Source organism: Sylvia atricapilla, chromosome 10, assembly GCF_009819655.1.
Source record: "Sylvia atricapilla isolate bSylAtr1 chromosome 10, bSylAtr1.pri, whole genome shotgun sequence".
NCBI lineage: Eukaryota > Metazoa > Chordata > Aves > Passeriformes > Sylviidae > Sylvia > Sylvia atricapilla.
Window position 1 is genome coordinate 18,309,038 of NC_089149.1, and position 22,216 is coordinate 18,331,253.

General features: G+C 43.7%; 1 protein-coding gene across 2 annotated transcripts in view; it reads right to left on the reverse strand.

Moving 5' to 3' along the window:
- The window catches only part of MAP3K13 (mitogen-activated protein kinase kinase kinase 13), a 69,332-nt gene that overhangs the window by 20,684 nt on the left and 26,432 nt on the right, over positions 1 to 22,216 (reverse strand). For both annotated transcript variants that reach the window (XM_066326170.1, XM_066326171.1), the window contains exon 4: positions 1,332 to 1,906. In XM_066326170.1, coding sequence (XP_066182267.1) covers positions 1,332 to 1,833 — 502 coding nt within the window. In that variant the 5' untranslated portion in view covers positions 1,834 to 1,906. The remainder of the gene's footprint in view (positions 1 to 1,331; positions 1,907 to 22,216) is intronic.

The following is a 22,216-nucleotide window of genomic DNA, read 5'->3' on the forward strand; positions in this document are numbered from 1 at the left end:
CAGACATTGCCCAGTGCCTGCTCTGCATGTCATCCTACTGCTCAGAACCTCCTTTCCTACCTTTCCTTCCCAAAGGAGACTCCCCATCCAGACAGCCCCTTCCAAAACTGCTCACCCTTTGTGCAATCACCCCAGCATCCTTAAGCCCCTAGAGAACTTTCTGTCACTCTTTGTATTTATAGTCTGAACCACATGTGACACACCGAATATGCAACATGCAAACAGAACCAACTGTGCCAGAGAATTTCAAACCAAGGAAACCCTTGCACATGGGGCTGCTGCTCAGGAGGCGCCTGGAATGCAGAGGTGCATTTCCTGCTCGCTTATGAACTGGAAACAACTGACTCTAGGAAGCTGATTTCAGGCAAATTCATCCAATATATTATTTCACAGCTCTGTTCTCTCATATTAGGAGCTAATATGAAACCCCTCTGGGGTTTAGATTTGAACCACTCAGACAGGTTTCTGACCTTGTATCTTATAATTTGTCAGTGCCAAAAAGCCATTTGATTACTACTGCGTGATGCTCAAAGGAGACTTTGCCCCATGGAGCTGCCAGGGTCCGGCTGTTCCCATTTTCCATAAGCCTCAACCATTTCAGCTCCTTAATTCTAATGACAGCTTGTTCTTTTCCCATCTGCCACCTCCCTCCCCCTGTGCTAGGGGAGAAATCAGATACCAACAGCAGAGCATACTCTGCTCTTTAGCTTTCAGTACCCCCTAAAGATATATATAGAGATAGATGTATAGATATATATGCAGTCAACTGGGACATCCCTTATTCCCAAGCTACAGATTTTATATGTATTTATACTCGCATACACTTACACATTTACACTTACACACAAATGGAAAAGGTATAAATATTAAAGAACGTATTTCTGGAAAGACAAATACTAAGTGATATTTTAAAGAGGAAAATTACTCCTGAATAAAAAGAAATAAAAGTATTTTAAAAAGAGAAGTAATGCGCGTGCTATTTGGTGGTCAACTGGGGACAGCCTTCACCTGAAGGTTCTGAAGTACGAGAGCCTATATCAGCGTTTTCCATCTGGCATAAAAAACCTCTAGAAATTAACACAGGGACGGTACCAAGTACTTCAACACAATTCCTTCTGATCCCCAGACTCTGGCCTCGTCACCGTGGTGCAAGCCATGGGCTGAACCAGCAGTCAGTTTGGACCCCCTCACGAGCTGCCTTGGCCACACACCATGGCCATCCCTGGAAACCCGTGACAGGGCTGGGCAAGACACAAACGTGCGGAGCTGGGGAAGAGGCCTGGCTTACTGGCCTCCTCTCACCCCAAGGCAGTGCAGGTGCTCCCTCTCACCTTGCTGCTGCAGTTTGTAGTCCGTGGAGTAGGCCTTGCCGATGATGTTCCACACGGGGCGCAGGCACCCGAAGAGGCCCTCGAGGAAGCCGCCGCTGCCGCTGCCCGTCCGGTTGAACTGGACCTTCACGTCATCGGCGGCACCGTTGGTGTCCCCGTCCCCCGGGCTGCGGGTGCCCTGCGGCAGCCCCGGCTCGGGCTCGTCCTGCTCCCGCAGCTGCAGCACGCTGTTCTCAAACTGGTCGCGGGAGTCCTCGCTGACGCTGGTGAGCACGGCCGCCGTGCCCGGGCTGCTGACACCCTCCAGCAGCTCGGCCGGCAGCGAGCCCCGCTCCCGCACGTCCTCCAGCAGCTCGGGGGACGGGGGGCTCCCGGCAGCGGGGTGCTCCTCGGGGAACCTCCCCAAGTCTTTGTCCTCACACAACGCTTTGCCGATAGAGCTGGGAGAGGAAGACAGGCTCGGGCGCTCCTGAGTGCTGGCCATGATGCCGTGAGTGTGCATCAAGGAGACGGCCCGAGGGGGTGCTCAGAGCATCTGCAGGACACAACTCACATGTGACACGTGGGCCCAGTACCTGAAACAAGAGGAAAAAAGAGCAACTTTCAATTTTTTATTTAAGTATTTTCACTACGTGCAGTTTCACTGAGGTGAGCTGATAATTAACTAGACTTTCCAGACAGCCACTGATACTTGGTAAATAATTACTGCCCTAAAAGAAACAAATAAATGGTTCCAACAGAAACTCCACTCAGGCAATACTCTCGGTAACCTACTGCAGGAATTGCCCAGTAAAAAAAACACCACAATTTTAAACAGGAGCCTAAAGGTCAAAATCGTGCAAGACTCTTTGCAGAGAGTTCCCAGAGCACTATCAGACTGAAGCTGGCCCCAGGTCAGCTATGGTTTGAGTCTTACCACTGTTCCTGGGCCTGGCACAGCCCACAAGCTCAAGATCCCTCTGCAAACCTCAAGACAAGGTGTAAGAGAAACAAAACCCAGTGATCGAGGCACCTTGATTCCACCAAGGGATGGTTTGTGGCTGCTCCCTCAGATCCCCACCTAGTTATGACCAACCTGGACCTTTGAATGAACTTCCATGTCCACTGTGGCAAGATACGTTCAATTCTCTAACCACACCCATGTCATCCTCATAAGCAAGTAAAATCTTGTGAGTTTTACGGAACAGCAGATCCTCCTTGGTGATCTCCCACCACTGCTCTCCATTCTCCCCTGCACGAGCTTCTGGGAGGGTGCACAATAAACAAGAGCTGGGATCCCTTTTAAGAAGCACCACCATCTCTCACTCCATGCTCCTGGAGGTCCATGACCTGAGGGGTCTTTTTTCCACAACACGTGGTGGTGCAACCTTCTCACAGAGCCAGGTTGATGGCTGAGGGTCATGCTGCCCACTGCAAAACCAGATTTGGGATAGTCCCTTCTGAAACAAGAGGCTCTAACACTGGGCCACAAGTAATGAAGTTAATTCAGTCTGCGACACAGAACAAAGTCCAGTTTTAAATTCCATAAGAAGATGAGAGTGGGGTAAAAAAAATGCCCTTAACAGAAGATATTTTGTTAAAAGGTAAGATCAGTTATAGTGGGCGCAAATTTCCAGACTCTGCAAACAGCCATTGGAAGGGAGAAAGAGGTGGCCAGGTAGGACACAGCCAATGGCAAGGGAACAGCTCAGTGCCATAACTCCTCAGGATGAGGTCACTGCAGAGAGGAGAGATAAGCCCTTCAGCCTGCGGGATGAAAAGCTCCTGCCCTGGGCTTCAGCCCCTCTCCAGCAGCAAACAGAAACAGCCAGGAACCTGGATTACCTTCCTATATCCTGCCTGATCACATGCGGTTTGCATAAAAGCTTTGTTTAGGTAGCAAACTTTGTTCTTTAAAAGAAAGCAAAACAGTAAGTGAGGCAGAGGTTGCAGCACAGCTCAAACCAATGGAAGAGCTGAATCAGGCTCGTATGTGAAGCTGGAGAGTTGGTTATTCCTGACCTGCCAGGACCAGCATTACAGTGACCAATTCACCAGTGTGGGAAGCTGCAGTGTGACCTCATATACAGTTACTACTAGCAGCAGTTGTTGCATGATCACAGACTTTGTTATTGATAGGAAAATGCTTCAGACCTAAACACAATTTCAGAAAAACATCAGGCCCAGCCCAACTCATTGTTCCTGGGCACAGCCCCTGCTCATTACCTAAAGTTGAGGAGTGACAAGTGATTGTTTAAACAAGCAAAATGTGACCACTATTCCTACAGAGAAATGAACTTTTTTTTAATATCTAAAATCTGCTTAATATTCTAAACATAGAATATTAAGCAATGCAAATAAAACATCAGCCAGGTGTCCTGCAAGAAACACAAATGTAAAGGCTGGAATTTGAGCTAACAGCGTCCCAAAATATCTCAGATCTAAACCTTGGAAAGTGCATTAAGAATTAAATCAGACTCAGAGAATAAAAACTTTGCTGTTATGTGACTCTCAAGAGAACACTACTACAGTGTGAGGTTTTGCTTTTACATTTTTACAGTTTTCTGCCTCTAGAAAGTTTGACTGTGGAGGTTTAACAGGGAATGAACAGCTTTTCACTAGACAGCTCAGCCAAGAACAAAGCCCCAGACTCAGGGATATCAGGTCTGTTTTCCCAGATCAAATTGCCTTCTCCAACACTGAGATGCTTCAAATAAAAAAAAGCCTTTAGGCACAGTGTCCTGCCACTTTACATGCCCCTGTATGTGCTCCATGGGGAGAGAAGGCATATAAAAGTTAGGGCATCATTTTCAAACTGGCATACAGCCTTATTCAGACCCTTACATAAGCAGCCTGATTTTCAGAGGTGTAGCAAACTCTTTGTTTGGAGAGCAGGAAACAGCAGCACTTCTTTTAAAAAACTTCCTATTAAGCCAACTTGAAGCAACGTGGTGCAGAAACCCTGGGAGGGGGAGGTGGTTTCTGACACACCGTATCAGTGCTGACTTGCTGGAGAAATTAATTTTTTTAATTCTCTTCTATTGCAGTAAATTCTACAATGTGCAACCTCTTGCCTTAGCAAAATGTGACAATTCAATGAAATTAGGTTGGTTTAGATCTCATAATCTTCTTCAAACAAGGGAAGAAGAGAATTTTCCAAGTTTTATTGTCGTGCCACCACTATTCTCTTAGTCATAGTACCAAAAGACTGAGATTTTTCACATTGAATTCTTCCTAATAAAAGAAAGGCAAAGAAAAACCTTTTCTTGAATGTTCTGGGGTTTGTTATATCCAGACTGCCAATTAGGATGTATTCATAAGGGCATGTAATAACAGGACAAGTGGAACTTGTGGGCCTTCAGCTGAAGGAGGGCAGGTTTACTTTAGATATTAGGAAGGAATTGTTCCCTGTGAGGGTGGGGAGGCCCTGGATCCCTGAAAGTGTCCAAGGCCAGGCTGGACACGGCTTGGAGCTACCTGGGACTGTGGAAGGTGTCCCTGCCCATAGTAGGGAGTGGAACTGGATGATTTCTAAAGTCCCTTTCAACAAAAACCAGCCTGGAATACCATGCCTACAATCTGCATGTGCATCTTTAGCTTTTCCAAGGAAAGGCATAGCCAAGGGCTGTGCTATTTCTACCCAAGCAATGCTCCTGCTGCAGCAGCCTCCCAGTCAAAAGCTGGAAGCTCCATGTGTGGGAGGACTGTGCATATTTAAGAGATTGAGATTTCACAAAGTGCTGCTGCACACAGAGACTTGAAGGCAGACCCTCGGATTTGAACTGTTTTGATGAGTTCATGCACTCTGCACTAACAAATTTCTCTTCTGTCTGGAAGGAGACTCAAGGCTCGGTGTAATTTTCTACAACTTCTCATAAATGACTCCATTTCCACACAAAGTACTTTTTCCAGGCAAAATCCCACCACCCCCAGACCAGAGCAGCATGAAATGCACCTCTTCCCAGAAGAGTGAGGCTGCACCTCAACATGTCAGACAGCCCAAAATTCAGTTTGAAACTACAGACAAGAGAGAGTTTATCTGAATCACCAAGTGGGTAAACCAGCTCTCAAGGCACACTCTCATCTTGCCCGATATTGTGCCTGTCCCTGGAAACAGCCATCCAGGAACCATCCTCACACTCCTCCAGAGCCACCAAAGCACGTGGCTGCCCACACAAGTTCAATATTCATAGGAGTGTCAACACAGTGGTCAGGTTTGCAGCTGAGCTAACCCAATACCTTGTGCGAACCATTACTGAAGTCTCTCCTTTAAAGTTTCTCCTTTAAAGAGCTGTGCTAAAAATTGAGTGGGAAATCAGACAACAGCATTCCAGACACAGCACACAAACCAAACAAAAAGTCAGTGTGCTGGAAAGCTGGTGTAAGCACAGAGGCCACCACTCAGTCTCCTGACAGCCCATGGCTCCAGTAACAGTAAGTTTGCTTCCTTGACTGCTGTTTCTATGTTAGTCAGTAAAGCATAATCTCTGCTTGCACTTCCAACATGCAAAGGAATTAAAAGCAATTGTCTGATCCATGTTTAGGGGCTGAAACAGAGCTCTTGGCAGAAATTATCCAGCTGGTACATGGAACTACCATGGACAGAGGAGATTCCTGCCCAATCACTACTTACAGCCAAGCCCTGTAGTCCCCTTGCTTTTTCCTGGTACTCAGTGTGATTTCCTCTTGGCTACACTGGGCACAACAAGGTAATTACACATTTCCTCACTGATAACATGACTGGAATTTATGTATCATCTGTGGCTTATGACAATGCTTTAAAAATGTTCTAAAATCTAACAAAACCACAAAAAAGCATGTCAATAAAGCAAAGACATCGTGTTCTCCTGCCCCTTGTGACTCTCTCTCAAGTTCTACAGGGAATTTTTACAACAGATTGATGCACAGTCCTCTCCCATCCCTGTACAACTCCAGCACAGGAACAACTGAGAGCTGCTGAATGGGCAAGTCCCAGAGCTTTTATAGTCATTCCTGACCTTTGGGGTTTGAACCATGTGGTTTTACTACACAGGATCTCAACAGACTTTCTTTTCCTGGTCTCCTGATGAAGAAAATGTTACATGAGTGGATCAGATACTCCTCTTCTGCCACACTTTTTACATTACTCAGAATATAGGCTTGTGTTTTGCATGGTTGCTTCGAAAACACAAAGTAAAAGCAGATTTATTAATAGAGAATGGGTAACACATCACCAAGAGGCAAACTCTTTGTTTTCAGGAGGGTTGAATTTTTTTAGAGTTACATTATTACATTAATTAATTACATTACATTTTTATAAGTTACATTATCTGTTTTGTTAGGTTGTTAAAAAGGAAACTACACTATGAAGCTTGCCCACATTAATTTGGTATAACCCAGCCCAGGCTATGGGGAAACCTTTAAGGCAACTATTGAATAGCCCAAGGCAAAAGCTTGGGTTTTAAAGCCAACAATCTCCTTCTTAAGACACACTACTCCTTCAAGGAAGAACATTTCTTCCCATCTCACATCCACAAGAAGGCCCAGCTACAACTCTGACTTATCTTTAAATATTACAGTTATATTGCCAAAACATAATCAATTGCTGATAAAAAAAAGTGAAAATTTTTCATCTGACCCAGCTGAGATCTTCTGCCACTGCAATCTCTCTGTTTATATTTCTGCATGTAAACATTCCTCTACAACAAACAGCACGTTTACCTGGGAAAGTGATGTCCTGTCACACTGGCTTTTTTGTGCTTTACACTGCTCCTTCAGGTTGTCAGATAAACACTACAGTACTTCTTCACTTCCTGCAGAATCCTGACTTGAACACATACTTTTACTTCCTCTCTCCAATAAATATTTGGATGCCACCACAACATAGGATGACTTTCTTTTGCAGACACCATAATTCTCACTGGATGATGTGGTAGCAGCTGCTTAGAGCTCGCAACTATCATAATCATCATAATTTTACAGTGCTGAAAATATTAACATAGCCATGGGCATTAATCACATGAGACCACAGACATGTAACTATGTTGTATATAGTCTGTGTTATCACAACAACAGCCTGACTTCATGATGATTTAATTTAGCCTTTATTCAATATATTCCATCTATCCAAAAACAGGGACACATCATTTTCGGAAAAGCGATTTTAGTTACGATATCCTTTTGTCTGTGGCTGTACCAATGAAAAAGAGAACCCTGTCTAGCTCTGTGGCCTGAACCCTTTCTGACAATGACAAAAATAGCACCATGTACCAGCCAAGAAATACCCATAATGGCTGAATTCCGGCTCTGGGCAGAGCCAGCTGCAGGTCTGCTTGGCACCTTGCATGTCCCAAGCCAGCCTGGCAGAGCAGAAAGAAGTGGCACCTAGGCTGCAACAATGGGATGAAGCCACAGAAGCCCAGGAGGTTCATTCATCCCCCACTCCAGCTGCGAAGCCAAAGGAAGGGTGTGCAGGCAGCCAGAGCTCCCCCCAGCAGTGCCACCAGCTGCCCTGCTCACAGCACGCTGTGCTGGTGCCTGTGCCTCAGCACACACAGGACTGGTCCTGTGCAAATGTGTCAAGGAATTTTTTTAACCAGAACACTTCAGGAAACACTGTGTAACACCAGTTGCTCTTCACTTTGCATGCCTTTAATTCTTTTCTTTCCTCGAAGAGCCGGTTGCTCACTGCTTCAGTGACACCTCAACATATTAGCTCTTTAATTCCAGCTGTGATTTTAAAAATTACCCCATCCTCCACTCCAACATTTTTTCTCAAGTATAACAATTCTCACTTGACCTTCTCACTCACCATAAGAAACATGCTCTGAATCTTTGATCACCTCTTGTCCATTTCTCCAGTATGACCTTAGAGTTACAGAATGTAGAATCACAGCATACTTTGGGTTGAAAAAAACTACTAAAACCTTAAAGTTCATGGGCAGGGACACCTTTCACTAACCCAGACTATTCCAAGCCCCACCCAACCTGGCCTTGAACACTTCTAGGGATAAGCAGCTTCTCTGGGTAGTTGAGGAAGGCAGACCACAGCCAGGATTCCCAAAAAGGACAGAAATGCACAAAGACACGATGATCATTTTGGTTCTTCAGGATGCTGAGCTAACTTCCATGGGCCTCGTACAAACTAAGATCTCATTCTTGAGCAGAAAAAGTTATGTCAGAGCCTGACATCCTGACTGGATGTTAAGACTGAATTGTGTTTAATGAACATTAAATTGAACTGGTATTTTATCACCCAAGTTCACTGGAGCCTTCCAGTACTCCCTGCAGGTGGCCTCCATAGTTATTACCCTCAACACCTTCCTTCTCACAGCCTAAACAGAATATTCCTAAAGTATCTGGATAAGGAAAGAAAAGGTGGGAAGAGTATGAGTAGTGCCATCTCCAAAGCAGAGAAAAATATTTCAACATTATCATCCTTTTATCCTTACTCTTATTCCATATCATTTAACTAGTAATCTGTCTGCCAGCCTGGTGTCTCAGTTACTTAATAGCTGTATAGCCTCTTTAAGAGTCTCTGGTAAGTATTCCTGCCAAAATCCCAACAGATTGTATGAACCAGAACCCCCTTCCTAGCATGCTCTCGTCTCCTACAAAGATATTTAATAGATTTCCAAAGCAGACTTCACCTTAAAAGAACTGGTGACTCTTACCCCCATATGTAATGTGTGCATATGCCCTGGCTCTCAGCATAGGAATGAATTTCTACCCCCAACACCATGAGTTAAATGTCTCACTAGAACCTCCTTCAACATAAGGTCACAAATTTGTGGGGGATGGTGAAGCAGTACTTGATTTGGAAAGAGAAATCAAGCATCCACTTCTTTTATTTTATTTTTCAAAAGAAAAAAAAAAAAAAAGGCAATAAAAATTCATCTTGGTGAAGAAGAGAGACAAAGAGCACATCCAGCCTCCCGTGAGTGCAGGGAGACCTCTCCAGTGGCAGGGAGAGCACATCCTGCTTCACCTGGCAGCCCTGCCAAGCACCGGCTGGGAAATAAGCACCTTACGTAACAGCGTATTTTCAGCACTACACACAGAAATGCTGCCTCTATCCTGCAGGAGGTATTTTTGGATCTGTTAAAATGCTACTGTGTTCTTCCAGGGCTTTGCATTCTTCTGCTCAGAAATTGCATAATCTGATGCCATAGGAAGTAAGTGGCGTTGCATAATGACTCTTGTGTTGGCTGCAGGGACCAGGGACTGCACATTCCTGCTGGAGAGCAGCTCTGCTTCGAGCCCAGGTGCTCAGCTTTGGGGGAAAGGGGAGCCCAGCAGCCACCTGCCTCTGGAGAGCAGGGGAACAAACCAAGGAGCATGCAGTTACTTCATAAAAATCAGTGTAACTAAGTCACCCATTTGCTTTTTGTTCCCCTCCCTGTGGTTGCCACACGTCGTGAGCTACGTGCACACAGGGAGCACCAGCAGCCCCACACACCAGCTCACCACTGACACCCTCCACCACAGGCCCATCGATACACTGGAAAACATTCAGCTGGGATAAAGACAGACCAAATGCTGATTAGCCTTTTATACTACAGAATTACTGCTGAAATGGGTCTCAGATTAAAATGTAAAAATGATCTTAAGTTACACTCTTCTCTTTCACCTTTCCAGCTGTCTCCATAGCAGGGAGCAACTTTTCAAACCCAGTCACATGCTTCAGACTCCATTCTTTTCTCTTCATCCTTCTCTGTTCTGCACTTTTACCTCATTGACAATCCCCATGTTATTATTGAGCCATATGTTATTATATTACTATATGTTATTATATTACTATTTCTATACAACAACAGATTCAGAGATTCAAACCGAAATATTCTACAATGAGCACCAGAAAAAATTCCAGTTTAGTTCACAGAGGCCTTGCAGCCCCACTGACATTGCCACATGAAGGCACTAAATGTTCCAGACCAATGAACAATACCTTGGAATTTCCTCCGCTTACAAAATTGAAACACCCTATTTTCCTCCAAAGAGTAGAATTAGGATTAATTAATGTCTGAAAGATCTTTGAGGATGAAGATCAACATCACACTGCTGCTTTCAGGAATCTAGTGAATGAATCAAAGTCTCACTTTAATTCACGTGAGGCGTCAGACTGGTCTCAGGTAAACTCGCTCACTCCCACGCTTGTTTTTATTTTTATAGTAGATATGAATTATTCAACATTCGCAAAGCACATTTGACATGTAAATGCTACACACACAAACTTCTCAGCACTAAGAGCTTATGTGCTTCACACCCAGTAATGAAGTAACTCAACAGCTCTCCATGAAAGTGCAACAATTCCTGGGACAGGTGCAGTGCTCTGCCACCCCACACCAGGTCCATGCCTGGGGACACCTGCTCGGAAGGGGAAGGACACTCAAAAATCCAGCTGGCAGATCTGGTATAGGAAATGACAGCAGTACTAAGTTGTATTTAGCAAGCACCATACACGAGCAAAGAGGATTACTCCTCGACAGAGGCAGCACAATGCCCCGCTCAGGAGCCTCTCGTAAGCCTGTATTAGAGACAGTGCAGGGTTAGAGGTGTGAGCTGCTCCACTACAGCTTTGTGTGCTGCTAACACACAAACAACACAGTTCTGGGGCTGCATCCCAGAGGAGCTCCTGAGGCCTGGCACAGCTCGTGCTGCCCAAACCAGCAGAGACCAGCACTCAGCACACCCCAGCCGGACCACTCTGGGGTGCAGCTGATGGCTCAACATCTGAGGGTCGCCTCCAGCATAGAAGGATGATGAGGCTGGACTTTCTGTGTTTTAGCAGGAGAGTCACAGCTGTACAGCTGCATCACTGATTTTGGTGTCCTGCAGAAGGTAAGAGACATGGGGGACAGGAAAGGACAAGCATCCCTGGAATGAACAGAATGTCCACACAGAGACCTCCATTCCTCCAACCCACCACGCTGGAAAAAGTCCAGCCTCCCACTCCTGCCAGGACTTTCTCCTTACTTCCCTCACAGCACCTCAGTGTATGTTACCAACAGCTCCAGAGGGAACAGCACCAAAAATCACAGCTTCACCAGAGGGTTATAAATCAGAGACTTTACACAGACAAATCTGCTCTTCCTCCTTGCCTACACCCAACTGTTGCCAAAGCCTTTGAAGCCCCTCCAACCACCAACTTCTCAGCTGAAGTTGTAGAAGGGAGAGAGCACAAAGGTCAAAGCACACACTGAGTATTAATAGGGGTGGGAGTAACTACACACAGTGCTGCTGCTCCTGGCCCAGCCACAGCTGCCAACTTGGTATTCAGCCCTAAGTAGTCTGTGTTTTGGGTGAAATATTTACCTCCCACTCCCCAGGAGACCAGACCGATTTGCTGCAATGTCACAAAACAGGAGCCTACAAAAGCCTAAGCCTCTGTATGGGATGTATTTGCCAAGGAGGGATAAAAAACAAAGTCCCAGAAGCTGGACAGGGCTTGATGAAGTGCCAGACTCCTGAGAGCTTCAGAGATAACATTTGCCTCAGTTGACTCATTTGGATTCAGTTATGGCTAAGAACTCACTGGAAGTTGTACAAGCAGTGAACCTGCTGCCACCTTCCTCCACTGGGATTTCAGGTCAGAGCTTGGCTAAAAAAGGCTCAATGCACTTTCCCCTGCCTGCCCTGGTCCCAAGGACCAGGGCAGAAGGGCAACCGGCACTGATTTAAAATCTGTTCACACAAGCTATGCTAGATTTATTTTTATATTTAAAAAATAAGTTTTATTTAATAACTCTGTCATTTTGAGAAGCCCTATTCTTGAAAATCCACTCCTCACATCTCAACTGCAGACATCCTGGAACAGGTACCAGGTGGGAACAACTCAAACTTAATCAGTCACCATAAAAAAAGTCCTAAGAAAACAGGAAATACTTAAAACTTTTCTTATCCTGCCACTGCTTAGAGTAGACCCATGTTTAAATAACTCCTAATTGTAAAAGGTCTTACCTAGGAAGAGATTTTCAAATAAACCATTATTCAGTTTTCTGATCCACTGGAGATAAGCCACTTACCTAGTCTTTACAATAGGAGATGAAAAAGGGGGGTTAAAAATGCAACCAAAAAACCCCATATATGATTAAACCCAAGTTCACCTATAGCTGGGGAACAGTGGGAGCCCCTACCATATATCCTGTGCTCGAAGTTACTTGCTAATTCCAGGCACAAGGGTCAAAATGAATGCCAGCTATAAATTTAACTATCGGGCAGCAGGGGACAAAGACAAATCTGAATGACAGGACCGTTCTAGATCAAAGACTCAGGCTAGAGGCCCCAAAGACAGGCAACAAAACCGGTGTTAAAGCAAAACAAACAAACAAAACCCCCACTACATCAAAATCCGGATTCAGCGGAAGGCTGTCACAGAGGGTTCAAAGGGCTGCCTCTCTCTAGAAACAAAACCCGTATACATTCAGGAGCACAACAAAAAGGATCGTGACAAAAACTTTTAAAGCCAGGACAACTCTAGCCTCCCCATTCTAGGGTGTCCCAAGGTGTCTGTGGCTACCCACACAGCAGGTACCATGGAAAGTGCCCACATTTCCCAGCCAGACTGACTGCATCTCTCTCCTTTCAAACAGTTTCATATTTTCTTCCTCAAAATTATTGATCCAAATACATTCCTTCATCTTCTTCTACTGAACAGATTGTCTACTGCTAAAATCAGTATATCCAAACACATGGGCCTGATGTCATCTTTCTCCAGATCTACTTAAAATATCCCATTTTTCATTTACTTAAGGGAGACATGTGGTTTGATATGATTAAGCTACTGCAGCACCTAAACCACCCCTCAAAACAAAAATAAAGAGCAGCTCTTCCTTTCATTGGGAGAAAACATGACATCATGCCCATTCAGGTGAGCAGGAATATGACAAATCTTGCCCCAGTGAACAGTATCGTTAACTGCAAAGGTACTCCCAGCTCCCCCATTTATTAGGAAAACGAGGGGTGAAATTTGTGTTCAGCACATCAGAGACAGCTCAAACTGCTATTTTCAATAATACAGGAGCAAATTCCTACCCGGCTGATTGAAAGAAAAATGTACCTCCATCTCAGAAATAAAATTAAATTATTTAACACTGTAACATACAAGAGGAATTGTTTGATTAGCCCACAAGGAGGAAAAAAAAAATCACAATTCCCCACAAAGCAAAAATTACAATTCTGTTTCTTCACACTATCTAGTAATTCTTATGTCATTGCCTGCATATTCCATTTATATCCATTCTCCACTGCCATTCCCTTCCCCTTTAAAAGGGGGGCACAAGAAGATAACGTGCAAAATTGCAAGTGAAAAATGTCCAGCACACCGACAGGCAAAGGCCAGGCCAGCTCTCGGATTCATATGCAGTGATGGATATATTAAGGTTTCACGTTTCCTCTTCCTTTTCTCAGCATCATTTTTTCAGCCCTTTCCCATCACAAATGCAACATCCATCTGCCCTTCCGAAATAAATGGCGAAAGGGGAATGCTGACCATGAAACACCACACACAAACACACACCCCTTAACAGAAACACGTTCCCCCCAAATACTCACAAGGCTGAAGATTTCCTATGTGATGCTCCATTTTCTTGTTTTAAAAAAGATGGAAGGCAAAAAAAAAAAAAAAAAAGGAAAAAAAAAGGAAAAAAAAAAAGGGGGGAAAAAAAAAAAAAAAAAAAAAAAGGAAGTGTTGCAAAATAAAAGGAAATTCCACCCACACAATCCTGCAGCCTGCTGCAAAGAAGCACGGAGCGTGCTGACGTCACGGATTCATGAATGGATGGAAATGGGGCTGGCCGGAGCCCGGCGGGGGCTGCGCACCGGCAGCGGCGGTCCCCGCCCGCCCCGAGCCCCGCACCGGCGCCGGGCCAGCGCATCTCCGGCACCGGCGGCGCATCGGAGAACAGCCATCTGCCACGGCAAACCAACGCGTTCGGCAAGCAGAAAAGGAGCTCATCGCCGCCCCGGCTTCTTGCGGGATTACAAACCCTGCGTATTATTATTAAAATAGCTAAATATAAACACGTACCGCGAGGAAGAAGCGGGGAGAACAATAGGAGGCTTGTGTTTGATTAGCGATGCAAAAGCAGCGGTAAAATAAAAATAGGAGCATTAACAAAATCCCACATTCAGCTCCATGTGAAACATTCCCGGCAGCGAGAGGACAAGCTCACAACCTCAGCAACGTCCAAGAACAAAGCTCACAGCAGGTGGAGTTTCACACTCGGGGATACCTGAGGAATGGTGGGCACATCACCCATTCCCAATCCCAGGCCAATGGAATATACTTCACTGTGCAGAGCAGAGGACACCCGTATCTTTGGCAGAGTCCTGTGACCCGTATACATTCAGTATACAACAAGAGCAGTTGTGCTTCACTTGGCTATGGGCAGGGGAAAAGCACAAGTTCTCCCTTCTTTTTGTAGCTCTGAAAGGTGAGCGAAGGAATGGAGGATGAGCATGACAAGGAATGAAGGTCAAAGTTCAAAGGATAACCTGGGCTGCAAGCTCGGCAATTACACCATCACAGGATTGACCAGAATTCATCAGTTTGGCCTCAAACTCCTTCTCAACAATTCGCAGCCTCGAACTTATTAAGAGACAGAATTCCCATATATTCACCACACCTTTTCCTAGCCATTAGGAAGCAATTTCACCAAAACAGGGTGTGCCAAAAATTACTCTGGTGGGGCACACATGAAAAGAATGTCTGAGATGATGCTACCTTTCCTTACAGAAAGTGGGTAACATCCCAAAATAAACCAGGACTGGATGTAACAACAACAACACAGACCTGGGCTGAAAAAACAAGGATTTTGTGCCTACTTGATCTCATGTGAGCCAGCACCACTGATACCAGCTTCTGCATAGGGAGGAGGAGGGCTTGGATTTTGGATTGTGGTTTCTGAATTGAGACTTATGGATCTGACTAGGGGAAACGAAAAGGAATGCACATTTCTCATTACCTACTTTCAAGATCAAAGAAACCACAAATTTAATTTTGCTCGAGAAATATCTCTTCTTTAAGAGCTAAAAAGTCACCAAAGCACAAGATTTCTGCCCAGACAATGCCACTGCTGCAGCCTGAGCACTCCTGTACCCAAGGGAAGCAGGAGTGGAGGGAGAGAGAGATCTCTCTTCTCCAAAGGGATCACTTTGTGCCCCCATTTCAAATCCCAGCTGCACCTGCTTTGACCCTCTGCCTTGCCCTCCAGAGCCCAGCACTCAGCTTTACACCACCACGAGATGGAAACAGCTTCCAGATTTCCCTGACATTTTCAAAACAGCCAAAAATGTTAATTTACTCTCTTACCCTAAAGGGATCAATTCAGGAACTAGAAGGGGGAGCACAATAGCCCATGCAAGAAGCAGAAGAGAAGGAGAAATACCATTATAGAATAAGAAAAGTCAGAATAAAAATAGAAAGGAAAATAATTTTCAGAGGTTTCCAAGGGTTAATTGCAGTGACATTTAAAAAAAAAGAATACGCAGCAGAGAAAATAAGTGGGAACAAAACCCCAGGAAAACTCCAGGAGAAAAAAAGAGCTTGTGCACAGAATTTCAGATTTTCTTGTCCATGGTGGTTTGTCTCCATATCCCAACATTCGATTTCATCTATGCTTCAATGGCTCAGGTTTTTAAACACAAAGATCCTGAATTTAATACAAGGTAGTAATTCATTGTGAAACAAAAAAACCCCATATTGTCCTAAAATTGATGGCTGCTACACTATTAGGTTGTGCTGCAACCAGATAAGTATTTTCACAGTACACGTTACACAGCTCCTTTGATCAGTAACTAAGTTGATCAATATGAAGAAAGAAATTATTCTCCTCCTTCTCACTCAGACAAAATCCTCGGTAAAAGCAGGGAACTCAAGTATCAGATGCCAAATACAATTTGGCTCAGTATTAACGAGAAAACACAGGAAAAAATGTACTATATACAAAAAGGGTATAAAATACTGAAAATTCAAAGTTCTTAAGGGACCACAAGAGTGAAAAGTTGACAGGCAGCAGGATTTCTGAAAGGAATTATGGGCAACCAAATAACTAGACCAGTAGGAGAAATAAAAGGCCAAAGTGATGGCAATGGGTGCAAAAGGAAAGCCAAAAGTAATTTTAAAAACTATTTACCATATTTGAAAAATTCAAGATAATTATTTCCAAGCCAATTAATAACTAATAGGAATGTTATACAGCATCTGCTAGGCATAACATTTCAAGTTGGCACATCCTATTGATTTGAGCCCAGTCCTTAAATAATCATTTAACAAGTTCTCCAATCCTGTGACCTTCAATTTTAATAAACTGGTGAACAACTAAAATTGCAGAAGACTGAGAATACCAATATTATGCCAATATTCAAAAATAGCATACGTTGTTATTTGTAGGCCTTGACAACTTGGGAAAAAATCCTAAGCCAGCCTTTGACAAGGAAGGATGGTTCTGCTGCCTGGGACCACAGTTGAGTTATCCAAGGATCCTGTCCTGCTATGGACAGTGGCCCAGAACAGCCACACAGGGAAGCACAAACACAAAGCAAATCCTTAACGCTTCCCGTGGCATATTCCACTGACAAAAGCAGAAAATTAGAAAAGAGATGGGAGTGACTCAAAGGTTAATTTCATAATTATGCAGCACTAAGGCTTTTAATAAACCTACTCAGCACACACTTGGAGGTACAAGAGGGACTGCTCTGTGAAAACTTCCTACCTGGATGAGTAAATAAGTGAAGTGAGACAGCAAATGGTTCTCCAACAGGCAAATGTTTGGGTAAATATTTGCATAGATAAGGTGCTGAGAGGGGCATTTCATTGTCAAGTTCTGAACACCCTTGAAATCTTGAATCCACTCTTCCCAGCCCTAGACACACATCCCTCTTGAGAGCCTAGGAAGGAAGGAATCAGAATCATGGAATCAGACTCTTGTTCATGCTGTCATTATGTCCAGACCTGACCTGGTGCAACTCACCTTTCTCTTTTCTAAGGAGAAAAGCTTCTCTTTCACATCCTTCCAAACTTGCTATTTACAGAGATTTATGACTACATCATATTTGTCCTACACATTCCAGAAATATCAGTTACAGAAGACTGGAATATTGTGAAAAAATTGAAAAAAAATTGAATGGATAATGTAGCTGTATAGGCGAATTTATTTTATTCTTTTTCCTTTTCTTTGTGATTTTATATCTCTCTTACACACTCTATAGGGCTAATATAACACAATTTTAAATCAATTGTCTCAATGGCACTTTATTAAGACCAGAAATGAAATTTATGTATTTATCATATAGGATTTTATCCAGAATGTGCCCAGACCTGGGACTTTGAGAAGTCCTCCCTGCAGAGACAGGTGAACAAAACTGTAATTTGACAGGACCAGTGCTGAAACCTGAGAAGCGTGACTAGAGGAAAAGAGAAAAAGCCCCAAAATGGGACATGTGCAACACCCAGAGAAAGGTGAGCAGCAATTCCAGTCAAAGCCCTGTTTGGAGAGGGAGTCTGTTTACAACAGGACAGCCCTGGTGATTTCAGACCTCATTCCCGAGTCACCACAGCCCAGAGCCCGTAGCTGGGAGATGAGTCCCACACAAACTAAGGGGTAAAACAAAGCTGGGGGTAGGTTTTGGTGCCCAAGCTGCTCCTCCACAGGCAAAAAGGCTGTGCCCAGAGCATGGCTCAGAGCCTCTCAGATCAGAAAGTCGAGTTCTGCCTCTGCTCTCTGAACAGCAGCTTCAGTGAGACACCAAGAGAACCGGGGTCTGCTTACACAGAGAAGCAGGGAGCTAGAAACAGGCACAGGCTCACAGATCTGCAACATCCCAAAGGAAAGCTCCACATTCTCATAAGTGTATCCCTAAAAGCTACTCAAAAAAAACCTCACAGACACTTGTACCACCATTGCACAGTCTCCAAATCAAAGCCCTACCAACTGCTGTTACCCAAAAGTGAGGTTACTTACACAAAGCCACCTTCCATGCTGTTGCCTATTGTGTTTTCGAGTGTGCTCTGTGAGCCATGATGGGTAGTAGTAGGTAACAATTACAATGACTGCCTTTAACCTTGTATTGCCTTCAGCAACACTCCAGGAACTAACAATAAAGTAAAATAAAGACACTAAGGGCACTAAAAGACAATGACAAGACAAAAAGCATTGTGTGTTTAGGCATAAGGTTAGTAAGGATTCCTTTTTTAAGGAGTTTCTGAGTGATTTTCCCTCCTCTTTTCAGGTGAGCCCTGCCTTTGTGGTTCAAATCTGTGTAGTTTTAGGAAGAGACATAACACTGTAATGTTCAAAAATATGCACTGATGAAGCTGGGAAAGTTTTAAAAATTACATTTGCAGACTACTGTGTTGTGAAGGATGGCAGCCCAGCTCCTGAGACATAAAGAAAAGCTCTGGAATTCCATCAGGAAGGAAAATGGTGCTACATAAGAGACATTACATCTGCTGAAAGGGCAGCTGATGCAGTGAACAACAGCCTTCCCAGACTGAGAGTGGTAGTGGCCAGCTGAGCAGAGGCCATGCCAGAAAACCAGATCTATCTGTTCAGGGAAACAGCCACAAATAATATTTCTCCCAGAGAACAGGCTGAAATCAAGTCTTCCATAGCAATAATTAACTCTAATAGGGTTCCCAGCAGTGAGAAAGACCGAAGAAAAGAATTTAAAAATAAGTATTCATCAACAGCAGTTATAATGGACATTTGTAAAGCCAGCTGAGACACTGTCACTTTTCCTCTGCCAGGTGAGGAACCTGCAAAAAGCAATGGGACCTGACAATGAAGCCTCAGTATTAGTGCCATGTGGAAAGAAAAGTCCTATAATTTATGTTATTGCCACAAAAACATATGCGTAAATGGGAAGCTATTGTAGGGAGGAATTAATGAAACCGAAGAAGTGATTAAAAAATGCAGTCCAATTCCCCAAGGTCAAGTGTTTGAGGGAAAAAAAAAATCACCTGCATAAATATAGAAACAACTGCTGAGCAGCTGCACTGTAGATAAGGATTGGGGATGGAGAAGATCAGAGACTGAGCACAAATTATAAATATCCAGTTGTCACAAAGAAGGCAACTTCTGTCCATTGATGGGAATACAAATTCCTAATCCTCTCAGTTTTGGTGAAGCCTTTGGGAAAGTCCACTTTTGGGAAAGGCTTGCTGGGAATGTGAGAAACCACCCCAGAATGGAAAGCAAAGGCAGACAGGGCATCAGGTGAGCTCTGAGGGATGGGGAGGTAGCTCAGTGAGGTGGCTCAGTCTGGACAGAGTAAAATGAGAAGCTAAGAATGAGAGACATATGTTTCTAATAAATACAGAAACGGTTTCTGCAAAGAAAGAGGGAAGTCATGCTCCACATCTACAGTGAGCAGGAAAAGCAATGGACTCAAAGAAGAAAAAATTACTTAGGCTGTGAGAAGAATGTTTCTAAATGGTAAACAGTGAAGCACCAGCCTAAGGAACTTCGGTTGTTTCCTCTATTAGGAAGGAAACAAAAATCATTTCACAAAAACTGTCCAGCAGTAGTGATATTGCTTTGATGCAAAAAACCAAGATGAACTTTTGGAATGTCTGAGGGATCTTCTGTGAAGATAGCGAAGCACTGAAAGCTTTGCAGCAACAGCAGAAGCTGGGGAAAAAAAAAAAAGGATGATATTCCTCTGATCTTTTGCAGTGCAAAGTCTCACCAAACTAAATCTTTCTGTCCTTGCTAGTATTACACAACCCTTTCGAGGAGTAATATTCAGATTTTCTATCAAAAAACTGCAGAAAGCCCATTAAGATAGCAGAACTCAAGTCATGAGACTGCCAGAATAAGACTCTATATTTAGTACCAACAGTTTTCTCTGTAGTACTGTGATAAAGTTCCTTCAAGAAGAGTGGATCAGCTCTATGTAAATATTCTCAAGGCAAACAAAACCTGCTCAGCATCTTCCTCCCAGACCTGTGTGACTCAGGAAGCTTTCAGTAGGTTTGGCTTCAGAGCTCACTGCTTTTTTTTCCTCCCTCCCAAGAGACTTCTGCTCCCCCAGTGCTCACTGCAGACACAGAAGAGTCCTCTTGATCTGTGTGAGATATCACGACGCAGAATTACTCAGTTCATGAGTTGTGACAGCACTTTAAATAGTGACTTCCACGATTAGCAGAACATTGGAGTTTAGAACACTGAACTTGTCAGCAGTGGGGTCTGGTCCTTGTTTCCAAGCACAACGTTGGACACTGCAGTACGAGAAGAAAGCGCCCTAAAGAGCTTACTGCACAGCACCCCAAATATTTTCTGAATTAAATCCCAGAACTGATCTTAAGGGACAACCTTCAGAGTTCACCCAAGGGGCACATCAAACTCCCCCAATGTCAAACACTCCAGCTCAAACCACCAGCTTTGTATTGCATGGCATTTGCCCATCCAAGGAAAAGCAGCAACACATTAGTAAATTCAAGTCATGGCTAAGAGAGGCTGACTGAGCCATGTTCAAAAGCACATCAGCTGAAGCATTAACCCTGGGACCTTCCAGGGCTTCACGGGAGTGTTTTATAACCTCCAGCCCTCTATAAATGTCACAGCCCTCCTTAGGGCCAGACCTTCCATCCTCAAGCTTCCTCTACTCACCACTATCATACACAGCACTCCCAGATAGAGTGCCTTGTCTATTAACCACAAAAAATCAGATAAATAGGAGCAACTATTGTCGATGAAGCAACTGATGAATTGTCACCGATGAAGCAAGGACAGGGTGGTTCAAGCGACTAATTGCTTTCACTGAGATGGAACCAGGTTCAAATCAAGGGAGAATTCAATTCTTCAGCAAAATACTTCACCTTAATTATAGCTCGTAACAAGAGACAGCCAGAATCTAAATATATGGATGCTCTGCCTCTACAGCACCCACCACTCCTCACAGAATGGGTAAAAATTGACAGCTTTTATATTAAGAAACAAATCCCAAAATGTAGCTCCATCTCACATCTTCCTGCAATCCCACTCAGAGGTGGCTCAGGCACATCCTAAAATTACGTATCTGTAGCTTTCTCTGCATGAAGCATCTCTGTACAACAAAGATCACACAAACGTAAAGAAAATGTGTAGACCAAACCCATTTTCAGTCTCCTCAAGTGAAACAACTACATTTTCTTGCATTACACAGATATCCAGCCACTAACTGAAGAAAACTCTAGATAATTTTATAGAAAAGAATAAACAATTTTTCAAGTAGCATCTACAGAGAAACAAGCAACTATTTTCTACATATTCTTCTAAACTTTATTCCCCAAAGCTTACAGAGTTTTTCTAGAATTAGCTCCTTTTCAGTTCTTCATACAGACAGATATATGTGGTTTGCTAACATACAAGTTTTACCACTTAATTTTTAATACATCAAATAGATGCAGTTAAACTAAAAAAATGCATATATGACACAGAATCAAGAGATTATATATTCCTAGGAACAGCAATGTCAAAATAACCATGAATTGCTGTGTTTCTGGAACTTTGCTGGTGTCTCTACTCCAGCTACAACAGCCTGGATTCCTCTGAGAATCTGCATTCTCCAGCCAATCACCAGGGAAATACCATGTAAAAGTACTTAAAACAACAGAAAATAACATGGTAAAGCCATCCCCTCACAAAATCAATACATCTGAATTAATAGAGTCAAATTCTTTCAGACTCCAACTTACACTGGAAAAATGTAAACACTAAGAATAACTTGACCTCCACCTATGCACCCACCCCTTTGGCACTCCTCACTTCCTGTTACTCCCATCAGCTCTCTGCAGGCTGAGCAGGGAAATGGCTTTGGACACAACACAGAACAAGGTGAACTCAGCTCATCCTCACCTTAGAAAAGGAAGAGTATTTAGAATTAAAGGACAACTGCAGGAGTGAGTACATCATCACTTGACATCTTTCTGAGTTTGCAACTAGTTA